The sequence below is a fragment of the Electrona antarctica genome (assembly GCF_951216825.1).
Source record: "Electrona antarctica genome assembly, chromosome: 1".
Taxonomy (NCBI): domain Eukaryota; kingdom Metazoa; phylum Chordata; class Actinopteri; order Myctophiformes; family Myctophidae; genus Electrona; species Electrona antarctica.
Window position 1 is genome coordinate 1,672,923 of NC_136806.1, and position 12,919 is coordinate 1,685,841.

The window sequence follows — 12,919 nt, forward strand, 5'->3', positions numbered from 1 at the left end:
GGTCCTCACTAATTCATGATAAAACACCACCATTTTCCCCTACTCAGTCTGTGTCTCATGGGAGGGCTTTGGGCAGTTCGGACACCCGTCCACCAGTGACATCATCATTAGGCAGATTTTGTTTTAAACAAGTTTTGTTTTAAAATATATTTAGATTTGTATTATCGTGAGAACGATGGCTTCAACTTTTGCATTGCAACTTTTCTGGAAAAGAAAGCCTGCCGTTTCTATTAGCTTGGATTCACCATCGATGATGTCACTGGTGGACGGGTTTCTGAACTGCCCACAGCCTTCCTATGAGACACAGACTGAGTAGAACAAAATGGTGGTATTTTATCATGAACATTAGTTAGGACCAATTATAGGAAGAGAAGTTGAAAAGTGGTGAAGTGGTCCTTTAAGAACAAGAATGTCTGGGAATACGACCAACAACCCTAACCCATGGAGCATTGTGTAATCTGGTGCAACTAAGCAGCGTGATATGGTGTACTAGCCCTTTGCTACAGAGAGTCTGGTAAACACAGTGTACTAGCCCTTTAGTTAGGCTACAGAGAGTCTGGTAAACACAGTGTACTAGCCCTTTAGTTAGGCTACAGAGAGTCTGGTAAACACAGTGTACTAACCCTTTAGTTGGGCTACAGAGAGTATGGTAAACACAGTGTACTAGCCCTTTAGTTAGGCTACAGAGAGTCTGGTAAACACAGTGTACTAGCCCTTTAGTTAGGCTACAGAGAGTCTGGTAAACACAGTGTACTAGCCCTTTAGTTAGGCTACAGAGAGTATGGTAAACACAGTGTACTAGCCCTTTAGTTAGGCTACAGAGAGTCTGGTAAACACAGTGTACTAGCCCTTTAGTTAGGCTACAGAGAGTCTGGTAAACACATATTTTGGCTTTAAGGAAACGTTGGAGTTACGCAACTTTCCAGAAAGATCGATATGTAACTCAAGAATATGAAGTTGGGACCAGGAGAGAGGGAGAGAGAAGAGGAGAGGAGAGAGAGGAGAGAGAGGGAGAGAGAGGGGTGGAGGAGAGAGGGAGAGAAGAGGAGAGGAGAGAGAGAGGAGTGGAGAGAGAGGGAGAGAAGAGGAGAGGAGAGAGAGAGGGAGAGAGAGGAGTGGAGGAGAGAGGGAGAGAGAGGAGTGGAGAGAGAGGGAGAGAGAGGAGTGGAGAGAGAGGGAGAGAAGAGGAGAGGAGAGAGGGAGAGAGAGGAGTGGAGAGAGAGGGAGAGAAGAGGAGAGGAGAGAGAGGGAGAGAGAGGGAGAGAAGAGGAGAGGAGAGATAGGGAGAGAGAGGAGTGGAGGAGAGAGGGAGAGAGAGGAGTGGAGAGAGAGGGAGAGAGAGGAGTGGAGGAGAGAGGGAGAGAGAGGAGCAGACAGACAGCCCTCTGTCTGTCTGTCTGCTCACCCTACAGCCCTCTGTCTGTCTGTCTGCTCACCCTACAGCCCTCTGTCTGTCTGTCTGCTCACCCTACAGCCCTCTGTCTGTCTGTCTGCTCACCCTACAGCCCTCTGTCTGTCTGTCTGCTCACCATACAGCCCTCTGTCTGTCTGTCTGCTCACCCTACAGCCCTCTGTCTGTCTGTCTGCTCACCCTACAGCCCTCTGTCTGTCTGTCTGCTCACCCTACAGCCCTCTGTCTGTCTGCTCACCCTACAGCCCTCTGTCTGTCTGTCTGCTCACCCTACAGCCCTCTGCCTGTCTGTCTGCTCACCCTACAGCCCTCTGTCTGTCTGTCTGTCTGCTCACCCTACAGCCCTCTGTCTGTCTGTCTGTCTGCTCACCATACAGCCCTCTGTCTGTCTGTCTGCTCACCCTACAGCCCTCTGTCTGTCTGTCTGCTCACCCTACAGCCCTCTGTCTGTCTGTCTGCTCACCCTACAGCCCTCTGTCTGTCTGTCTGCTCACCATACAGCCCTCTGTCTGTCTGTCTGCTCACCCTACAGCCCTCTCTCTCTCTGTCTGTTTTTAAAATGGAAAATGTCTTACCTTTAAGAAAAGAGCAGACTCAGCGTGTGGTGGAGACGACTTTACTTGATAAAGACTGACTCTGCTAAATTATCTCTCTCTCTGTGTGTGTGTTCTGAAACCCCTCCTCTTACGAATGTGGGAAGTCTCTCTCTCTCTCTCTCTCTCTCTCTCTCTCTCTATCTCTGTCTCTCTCTCTCTCTCTCTCTCTCTCTCTCTCTCTCTCTCTCTCTCTCTGTCTCTCTCTCTGTCTCTCTCTCTCTCTCCAAACCCACCCCTTTTCCCCCTTCGCTGTATATGTTTTTTTTCTTCCCTTTTTACCTCCTCTATGATGATTTCCTGTTTTTGGCTGTATAGAAGTGTATATTTATACGTCTCTAAATGTTATGATGAATTGAAGTGTGAGTGAGTGCTTAATCATGGTTTGTCAAAAGTAACAGTTTTTGCATTGACCTGTGCTTTTGTTTGAAATGTACCCAATACTGTGCAATAACAATCAATCTAGAGCGATGTTTAAATGGTATCCTTTGTGAATAAAGGCCGTCCAAAATACCATACCATTTCAAAACTGCATGCATGTAAACACGACAAACATTTGACAAGGATGTTAAAACGTGGGTCCATTTGGTTACAGATGAGCTAGATGTACACACTGATAGCAAATTATGGATATCCTTCTGTTGTGTCTGATTACAAATACATTCTAGTTTAAACAACCAATACATTGTATATATTTATACAGGTATATTGATACCTGTATAGTTTGAAGTCCTGCCGGTGATGGATAGGAGACGGCCAGAGAGACGCCACTGGTTCACAGATGGTGTATAGGCTGAGCACCTGTCAATCAATCAATCAACCAATCAATCAATTTACAAGGACCATCATGGGAGGCATACTTTGGTTCGACATATCATTGGTTCGAAGGAGCACTGGTCCGAGGTGCGTTAAGGGTTGGGAGAGGGTTAAATTGGCCCTTTTTGAAACTAGCTCCTCGCCACTCACCCTACACACTTCCACTTGGTTTGAGCATAGATATATAAATAATAGAGACAGCACTGGGATTCCAATCCCATCCAGTGGCGTCTCTATGATTGATATATCTATGCTCAAACCAAGTGGAAGTGTGTAGGGTGAGTGGCAAGGAGCTAGTTTCAAAAAGGGGGTTAGGGTTAGGTTTAGGTGTGCTGCCCCGTGGGAGGTTAGGGTTAGGGTGAGGGTTTAGGTGTGCTGCCCCGTGGGAGGTTAGGGTTAGGGTGAGTGTTTAGGTGTGCTGCCCCGTGGGAGGTTAGGGTTAGGGTGAGGGTTTAGGTGTGCTGCCCTGTGGGAGGTTAGGGTGAGGGTGAGGGTTTAGGTGTGCTGCCCTGTGGGAGGTTAGGGTTAGGGTGAGGGTTTAGGTGTGCTGCCCCGTGGGAGGTTAGGGTGAGGGTTTAGGTGTGCTGCCCCGTGGGAGGTTAGGGTTAGGGTGAGTGTTTAGGTGTGCTGCCCCGTGGGAGGTTAGGGTTAGGGTGAGGGTTTAGGTGTGCTGCCCCGTGGGAGGTTAGGGTGAGGGTTTAGGTGTGCTGCCCCGTGGGAGGTTAGGGTTAGGGTGAGGGTTTAGGTGTGCTGCCCTGTGGGAGGTTAGGGTGAGGGTGAGGGTTTAGGTGTGCTGCCCTGTGGGAGGTTAGGGTTAGGGTGAGGGTTTAGGTGTGCTGCCCCGTGGGAGGTTAGGGTTAGGGTGAGGGTTTAGGTGTGCTGCCCCGTGGGGGGTTAGGGTTAGGGTGAGGGTTTAGGTGTGCTAGCATTCTTGCTAGCAATCCTACCTGCTTTCTCTGCACCATTTAAGGCCGTTTTCCAAATGTGAAAATGTTAAAAGACCAATATTATTATGACGAAAACAAGATGGCAAGACAGCTAAAACAAGTAGAATAAAGTTTACCTTCAGAAAAAGCGTTGTTCATGGCTTCTAAATGTAGGTCTGTTAACATGTAGGCTACTGTCTATGGCCTCACTCACACCTATACATCTAGCATACAACAATGGTACATGGTAGATGTAAACAAAGGGTAAGTGTCATGGCCGCCCCAATGCATTTCCAATGGAAGTCACATGGTTTGACACAACATTTTTGTTGTACGGCTTTCGGCTGTGTTTCGACTGCCCCCCCCCCCCCCCCCAACAAAAATGTTGTGTCAAACCATGTGACTCCCATTGGAAATTAATTGCGAGCTTGCAACAGTAAACAAGTCTCATGCATCAGCTATACAACATTCTGTTGTGACAGTGTGAGTGAAGCCTATGGAGTGACGTCACGTTATCACCACTAGCTCTGGAAAAGGGGCGGGGAAAAGGCTGTGAGACAGGTCTATAAGGGCCTCTCTCGGCCCCACCCTTCTCCCATTGTTACTTGCGCAAGCAGAGCGCGCAAGTACTAGTTCCGCCCGACGACGCGTATGCACCGTCCCAGCAAATGACGTAATGACTATATTGTGCCTGAAACGGCAGTGGTGCCAGACTACATACATGTATACATAGGAGCATTACCTCTAATCCTCCCGACACTAAAACATATCGTCATTACGTCACCATCGAAAACCAATTACACTCTGGCATTGGGACCTTTAATCCACATCTTTATTACGTCATCATTGAGAGCTAGTCATCATTGAGAGCTAGCATATGACGCCAGTTATACCCTGACGACATATGCTGGGACGGTGCATACGCATCAAAAGTAACCACAGTATACCGCTAATCAACTTACAAATTACATATACATATACATAGAGGCATTTCCTGTAATCCACCCGACATTGATCGAGATATACGTCACCATCGAAGGCATTGGGTCCTTTAATCCACATCTTTATTACGTCATCATTGAGAGCTAGTCATCATTGAGAGCTAGCTATACCAGTTATACCCTGACGTCATATGCTGGGACGGTGCATACGCATCAAAAGTAACCACAGTATACCGCTAATCAACTTACAAATTACATATACATATACATCATAGAGTATATATATAATAGAGACTGAACTGGCGCGAAGCTCCGCCCCCCCAGCTATTCATGTCAGTGGAAGTTGCTCAGTGGCGTTTTGAAGCACCCGGAAGACTGCCGGAAGTCCCTCCCAGGACCTCAACTTTGAGGTCCTGAGTGACTTAGGGCAACCGAGCGCTCAACGTTAAAGCCCAGCTGCACGGGGTTTCCCGGTCATGAATCCACGGGTCCGCCTGTAGTCCCTCCTCCTACCACTAGGACCCAGAGCTTCAACGTTGGAAAGTCTGCCTGCCCCCTTGATATACATAGAGGCATTTCCTTTAATCCACCCAACACTGATCGAGATATACGTCACCATCGAAGGCATTGGGTCCTTTAATCCACATCTTTATTACGATATACTTCATAATACTACTTTTTTACGTCCAAAAAGTAGGTACGTAGCAAATAGCTAAACCTAATAATTCAATATTTCAATCATTCTTTCAAAGAGAAGCTGAGATTTGACAGTTTGTAGTCGACCGCTACAAAGACCGCTACAAACTGTCGACAGTTTGTAGTCGACCGCTACAAACTGTCGACAGCACTTGTACTTGAGCAACACTCCCAAACAGAAACATGCATCTTTCAGAAAACTGTCAGAATGTATCGAAGACGTTTAATAGAATCCTGGTTTCAGGCCCGACTCAGGTCTCAGAATCCATTTGAATGTCCACATACTGCCTAAAAAAGAAAGAAAAAAAAACGTTTTGCTTTAACTCACACGGTAGAAACACCTACATCTCGATCAGACGCGCACGCTTAACACATTAACTGCTCCTGACGGAAGGTTCCGCCAGTTGGAATCCAACGCTCCGTCTGATAAGCTTTATTATTGATATCAAACCGGATCGCTGATTTCTTTTTGGCTTGGCCTTTCCTTCTTTAGTGATCCTAAACTGGATTGCGCAACCGCGCTGCCGTTCACCTCCCTTTATGTTACCCCGCCATAATAATCAACATGCAGGACTCCAAGGTATCATAGAAAAATATACAATCTTTATTAGCTTTTTGTACAAATAAGGAATTTCAATAAAACACTGTTTTATTCCAAATTCATTTAAAATCGAAAGTGAGCAATGACATACAACATGTATCATATTCCCAAATGCTGCCCAAAATAACCCACTTGCTTGTGCTCCGCTTTGTCGGCTGCAGGCTTAGAGAGGGGAATCAAATTGGTGAATCAAAGAGCTCCTTACCCTTGACCTCAAGGCCAACACTGCAACTATAGAGCACTACACACAGAAAGGCCCAATGCCCATTTTTCACACAGCAGTCCAAATTGTGTACAAGGCCCCTCACGTCTATGGCAGCCCGACACAAAGGGAGTCCAAGCACAGCTGGGATACTCATTTAGCTACGATGGGGAAGATGGTTTGACAAACAAACAATGAAATATAACTGTGATCAAACCAGCTATAACCAGCTCCGCACTCCCTGGTATAAGAGCCCAAACCATGCTCTTGTGGTAGCCGGCCAGCTGATTTGTGCCATCTACTCAAACTAAACAAACACTATCAAGAAAAAGGAACAGCGGTCAACCCTAGGCCGCTCACTCCACATGATCCATGTGACTCTGTAAGGTTGCATGCAGTGACTTGGATCACAACTGCCACACTTTCTCAACTGCATCTGTACAATTCCATATCCAGTTTACATGCACAATTCCCCGAAGAGACAAAACACCTCGCATCTCTCAAACACATGAACGGTACACCACTTGTCAAGTTGGCATTCAAACAAACCTCTCACAACACAGTAACCGGTAAGGTGTTGTGAGGACCCACAGATTGGCAATCTCATGCCTGCCTGTTCAAAAAGGCCTTAAATACCTGTGTCACTTATGACATCATTTATCTCTGCTTCCCCCTAGGGGCTACATTCATATAGGCTGAGCTCTCCATGGTTTAGATAAAACATGCGGTGTTCGGAGGTCTTTGCTGATTATCTGGTGATCTAGGGTTAGGGTTAGGGTTAACCCTAACCCTAACCCATGTGTACATGTCTATATGTATGTAGTTTTCTGAGTGGTTGGTGGTATAATGTGATCGGCTCCGTGGTTTGATGTGCATGTACTTGACACTGAAACGTATCATCATTACGTCACCATCGTCAACCAATTATACCCTGGCATTGGTACATAATCTTCATCACGATTCACGGAAAACATACCTGCACGGTCAGCTTCCGTATGTCCGTATGACATCACATCACGTGCATTCTAAGGGACATTGGTACATATCTTCATCACGTCATGGGACATATGCTTCGTAGCATGACAAAAACACACCTGCACGGTCAGCTTGGGGCCAGCATATGACGTCATAACGTGTGCTGGCCCCAAACACGCCCATCATATCACCTGGCCGAAAACATGACTTGTGCGCTCTGCTTGCGCAAGTAATAATGCATTTTATTTGTATTGCACTTTTCATTCACAGGGAATCTCAGACTGCTACATGGTTAAAACATATAATCAATCACAGAAGGTTAAAACAGGGTTATCAAAAATAAAAATAATCAAGTGCAAAAACGACAACAATTTAACACGAGAAAGCCTTCCGAAACAGGAAGGTTTTCAGGCCTGTTTTAAAAGAGTCAATAGTCAGGGCGGCACTCTCAAGTCCACGGCGGGGAGGCTGTTCCACCGGCGTGGTGCTGCAGAGCAAAAGGCCCGGTCCCCCATGGTGCGCAGATTGGTGTCAGGAACCTGGAGCAGGAATTTGCGTTAACTGCCCTCCACAGCCCTCGACGCCCTCCACAGCAGGTGGACGGCGCGGACGGGCGCCAGCAGGGCGCTAACTGCCCTCCACAGCCCTCGACGCCCTCCACAGCAGGTGGACGGCGCGGACGGGCGCCAGCAGGGCGCTAACTGCCCTCCACAGCACTCGACGCCCTCCACAGCAGGTGGACGGCGCGGACGGGCGCCAGCAGCCAGAGCCACCAGACGTAGCGGCAGCAGACGGCGCTCGCCACCTGCAAGATGGCCGTCAGCAGGATGACGTCCTTCAGGTGCACGGCCACGCCCACCACCTCGTGGTCGTCGTCCGCGGTGGCGTTGAGGTCCGCCCCCTCGAACAGCAGGGCGCCGCTGTCGGGGCAGCGCGTGGCCTCCGCCATGTGCGACATGCCGTAGAGGCTGAGCGCGTTGACGGCCGCGCTCAGCGGCAGCAGCGCCCACGTCCAGAACGTGGACGACTCGTAGAAGTAGACGAGGCCGACGGCGTATATGGCGGCGGCCGCCATGACGACGGCTAAGTAGAACTTGAGCGTGGCCGCGTTCTCCACAACGATCTGCTTCCTGCCCTTGGTGCCCGCTTTACCTCTGGGGGGCGCCATTCTGATCTTGTGTTTTTCCCGCTTTTTTTCTCTGCGTCCGGGCTCTGATGGACGGACGGACGGTTGGTTTGTTTCCTGGGCGAGGTTTTCTCTGTCGCTGTGTGTAGCGCTGTAACCGCGCGCGGTTGGCCTTTTAGAGGCCGACCGCTGCTCTACCTCATACCTCGCATCATCAACTATGACGTCAGCGTTTTAACCCATTTTGGGCGGGAACCCGATTTGGTGTTTTAAAGCATTGTTATACTTTAGCTATTGAAAAATAGAAGATCTACAAGCTCATAGCGTGGCACAGAGTGCCGCGCTATGAACTTGTAGGTCTGCTATTTTTGAAAAATCATGAAAATGCGACATCTTTGAATATATATTTCAGAGCGAACATTTTTAACTAAAATATTTGCTTCTGGGGGTCCCTGGAACAACATATTTTGAGATGGGGGTCCGTGGCCCAATAGAGATAATTCTGGGGGTCCTTGACATGAACAAGGTGGAGCACCACTGACATAGAAACATGGGTTTAACCCTGTGAGCACCACTGACATAGAAACATGGGTTTAACCCTGTGAGAACCACTGACATAGAAACATGGGTTTAACCCTGTGAGCACCACTGACATAGAAACATGGGTTTAACCCTGTGAGCACCACTGACATAGAAACATGGGTTTAACCCTGTGAGCACTGCACTGACATAGAAACATGGGTTTAACCCTGTGAGCACCACTGACATAGAAACATGGGTTTAACCCTGTGAGCACCACTGACATAGAAACATGGGTTTAACCCTGTGAGCACCACTGACATAGAAACATGGGTTTAACCCTGTGAGCACCACTGACATAGAAACATGGGTTTAACCCTGTGAGCACCACTGACATAGAAACATGGGTTTAACCCTGTGAGCACCACTGACATAGAAACATGGGTTTAACCCTGTGAGCACTGCACTGACATAGAAACATGGGTTTAACCCTGTGAGCACCACTGACATAGAAACATGGGTTTAACCCTGTGAGCACTGCACTGACATAGAAACATGTTAGAATTTAGAAGCCTTTCTTTTATCGACCTCAGTCCAAAAAGGGTTAAGTAATACCAAATGTGGAGTTGTTATACAACGTTATACGACATTGAGGGGGCAGAAAACAGCCTGCATGGTCACGTGGTTCATGGACTCATTGAGGGGGCAGAAAACAGCCTGCATGGGTCACGTGGTTCATGGACTCATTGAGGGGGCAGAAAACAGCCTGCATGGGTCACGTGGTTCATGGACTCGCGCACCGAGCCACATAGACTCCAATGCAGGGGTGGGCAACTGGCGGCATGGGGGCCACATGCGGCCCCCACCTTCACTTAATGTGGCCCTCAGGTTAATGTCAGAATACTGATATAATATTGGTGTGACAATTCCACAACATGCAAACATGATCCGCTTTAATTACTTAGTCTAAATTAGTAGCTCATTTGCTCAACACAAGTATAATTAAAGGCATTTGAAATTACATGAAAATGTTAATTTCCAGGATTCTAATTCAAAAATAGCAAAAAATAATTCAAGATTTCAATTCGAATATAGCAAAAATAGCCGATCTACAAGCTCAAAACGCGTCGCAGCGCGACGCGTTTTGAGCATCGGCTATTTTTGCTACGACAGTAATATATGGCCCTAGGGAGTGAGTGTGGAAATATAGTGGACCTCTCCATCGTCATTGCCCACCCCTGCTCCAATGCATTCCGTAAACCTCCGGGTTTCCCTATTCAATAGAAGTCTATAGGAGAGGAACCCTGGCCATTGGACTGAAGCCCCGTGAAGTGAACAGAGTTGTCGTAACTCTGTCTTACTCTATGGCTCTGGCCAGTGGCGTGCACAGATAGACACTAGGGGGTGCTAGAGCACCCCCTGCCCTTTTGGCAATGTGCCCTTTTGAAAAAAAAAAAGAAAAACCTTTTTTTTTCTTTCTTTTTTTTTGATTTTTCAAAAATAGCAGACCTACAAGTTCATAGCGCGCCACTCGGTGGCGCGCTATGAGCTTGTAGATCTGCTATTTTTCAATAGCTAAAGCATAACATAATGCTAACACCAAAAGGGGTTCCCGCCCAAAATGGATTAAGGCAACCGGCCGGTTCCACGCGCTGCACAAGGTGCCCTTTTTTAACTTGAGCACCTGCCCCTCTAAATGTCTGTGCACGCCACTGGAGGTATTGGAGTCGGAGATGTTGGGTGACCGTGGCAGCCGAGCCCCCAGCAAGGCTATCCAACAACGTTGAAGCTGCCACTACCTACTGGCGAAAAGTGGAACTGCAGCAACACATGGCGATGCGATGTGTTGTGAGCTTGTAGATCTGCTAAATGTTATTTCACAGGATGCAGATTAGAATCTAAACGAAGGTACAGGTCAATACAAACAAAAAATCAGACCGGTCTGAAGTGAGTGGTGCAACAGTGCCCCCTGTTGGTACTCTAAACATAGGGACATGGGGACATTGGAGACTCAAAAACTGCTCGTTTACATCAGGGTCCTCCATTTTCAATTCATCAGTACATTTAAAGACGTACTACTGCAGCGGCCAAACACACCTTAATGTTCATCATCCTGTAGGTGGTTGAAGTTATCGCCAAAAATAGGAACAACCAAACAAATCGTCCAATCAGAAGAGAGGGCGGAGCTAAGTAACACCAATGAAGGACAAGGACTTTAAACAGAGTCCAATGTGGTTGGTCGAAGGTTATGGCAAAATATACACCCTGGGCAAGACCTACGCTGAAAAGACTATCAGCGGAAGTGGCGGAAGTGTTGCGTGTAAGATAACTACGTCACGCGGTGCGGCTGTGTTTACTAGTCCCCACCGAAACAAGGAAATGACGTTGATGCTTTACAAATCAGTTCACATTCTCCGCGATTGAAACAAGTGTTGTGATTGGTCGGGAAAATATCGTATCCGGGGGAAATACATCTGATGGATGTTCCGGAGGATACGTCCGCCGATAGCTTCTTTGCCTTACGTTGTGACCAGGCTCTTCTTTTCGCAGTTAAGTGAGCCTGGGACCGAGGCTACAAAATATAAGGATGTACAAATATCGACCAATCAGAAAAGGGTGCCGTTAATTTTTTATTTGTTTGATGTATTAAAAGCATTGATGCATTGTAACAAAAACCCAACCCACGCACGCAGACTGCATTACATTCACAGGAAACCGCCCAATGATAGAACCGCAGAATTTTCGAGTAATTGTTAATTTGAATTGAATAATTTCTTAACGCGATTAATCAATTAACGATTATTCCGTTCAGTGGTTGGTTCCAGTGGTCTCAGACAATGAGCAGCAGGGCCTCCCTCCCAGTGGGTGGGTGGTCCCCCAGTGGGTGGTCCCAGTGGGTGGTCTCTGGGTGGTCCCAGTGGTCTCAGACACTGAGCAGCAGGGCCTCCCTCCCAGTGGGTGGGTGGTCCCCCAGTGGGTGGTCCCAGTGGGTGGTCTCTGGGTGGTCCCAGTGGTCTCAGACACTGAGCAGCAGCGCCACCCCGGCCAGAACCCACTTGGCGGGCCTCTCCCGGGTCTTCAGGCTGAAGGTCCAGACGTAGGTGGGTCCTCGGACCTTGGTCTTGTACAGAGGACACTCGAAGATGTTCCGCGTCTCCTGGCGGTCGTTGGGGACGGCGCGCACCGAGATGACCGGCATGGCGGGGGTTAACTCCTTCAGCCGGGCCTCCGAGATCACGCCGGCCTGGGGGTCCCAGCGGGCCCCTGTGGAGAGAGGAGAGGGACCGCCTGTTATTAATATATACCCCTATCTGGGGGTCCCAGGGGGCCCCTGTGGAGAGAGGAGAGGAGAGGGACCACCTGTTATTAATATATACCCCTATCTGGGGGTCCCAGGGGCCCCTGTGGAGAGAGGAGAGGGACCCCCTGTTATTAATATATACCCCTAGCTGGGGGTCCCAGGGGGCCCCTGTAGAGAGAGGAGAGGGACCCCCTGTTATTAATATATACCCCTATCTGGGGGTCCCAGGGGGCCCCTGTGGAGAGAGGAGAGGGACCCCCATATATACCCCTATCTGGGGGTCCCAGGGGCCCCTGTGGAGAGAGGAGAGGGACCCCCTGTTATATATATATACCCCTATCTGGGGGTCCCAGGGGGCCCCTGTGGAGAGAGGAGAGGGACCATCTGTTATTAATATATACCCCTATCTGGGGGTCCCAGGGGGCCCCTGTAGAGAGAGGAGAGGGACCCCCTGTTATTAATATATACCCCTATCTGGGGGTCCCAGGGGGCCCCTGTGGAGAGAGGAGAGGGACCCCCATATATACCCCTATCTGGGGGTCCCAGGGGCCCCTGTGGAGAGAGGAGAGGGACCACCTGTTATTAATATATACCCCTATCTGGGGGTCCCAGCGGGCCCCTGTGGAGAGAGGAGAGGGACCACCTGTTATTAATATATACCCCTATCTGGGGGTCCCAGGGGCCCCTGTGGAGAGAGGAGAGGGAGCCCCTGTTATTAATATATACCCCTATCTGGGGGTCCCTGGGGGCCCCTGGGAGAGAGGAGGAGAGGGACCACCTGTTATTAATATATACCCCTATCTGGGGGTCCC

General features: G+C 48.8%; 2 protein-coding genes across 2 annotated transcripts in view; both read right to left on the reverse strand.

The window, feature by feature from the left end:
- Positions 1-7,858: 7,858 nt before the first annotated feature.
- Positions 7,859-8,329, reverse strand: LOC306927391 (transmembrane protein 208-like; the record flags this gene model as incomplete). The annotated part of the gene is made up of 1 exon (XM_079507106.1): positions 7,859-8,329. One exon carries the CDS (start codon positions 8,327-8,329, stop codon positions 7,859-7,861), a length of 471 nt encoding a protein of 156 aa, XP_079363232.1.
- A 3,108-nt stretch (positions 8,330-11,437) lies between these two features.
- The window catches only part of dnah9l (dynein, axonemal, heavy polypeptide 9 like), a gene marked incomplete at its 5' end in the record, with an annotated part of 234,184 nt that continues 232,702 nt past the window's right edge, over positions 11,438-12,919 (reverse strand). The window contains one exon of the mRNA XM_079507118.1: positions 11,438-12,070. Within this exon, the coding sequence (XP_079363244.1) occupies positions 11,823-12,070 (248 nt within the window). The 3' untranslated portion in view covers positions 11,438-11,822. The remainder of the gene's footprint in view (positions 12,071-12,919) is intronic.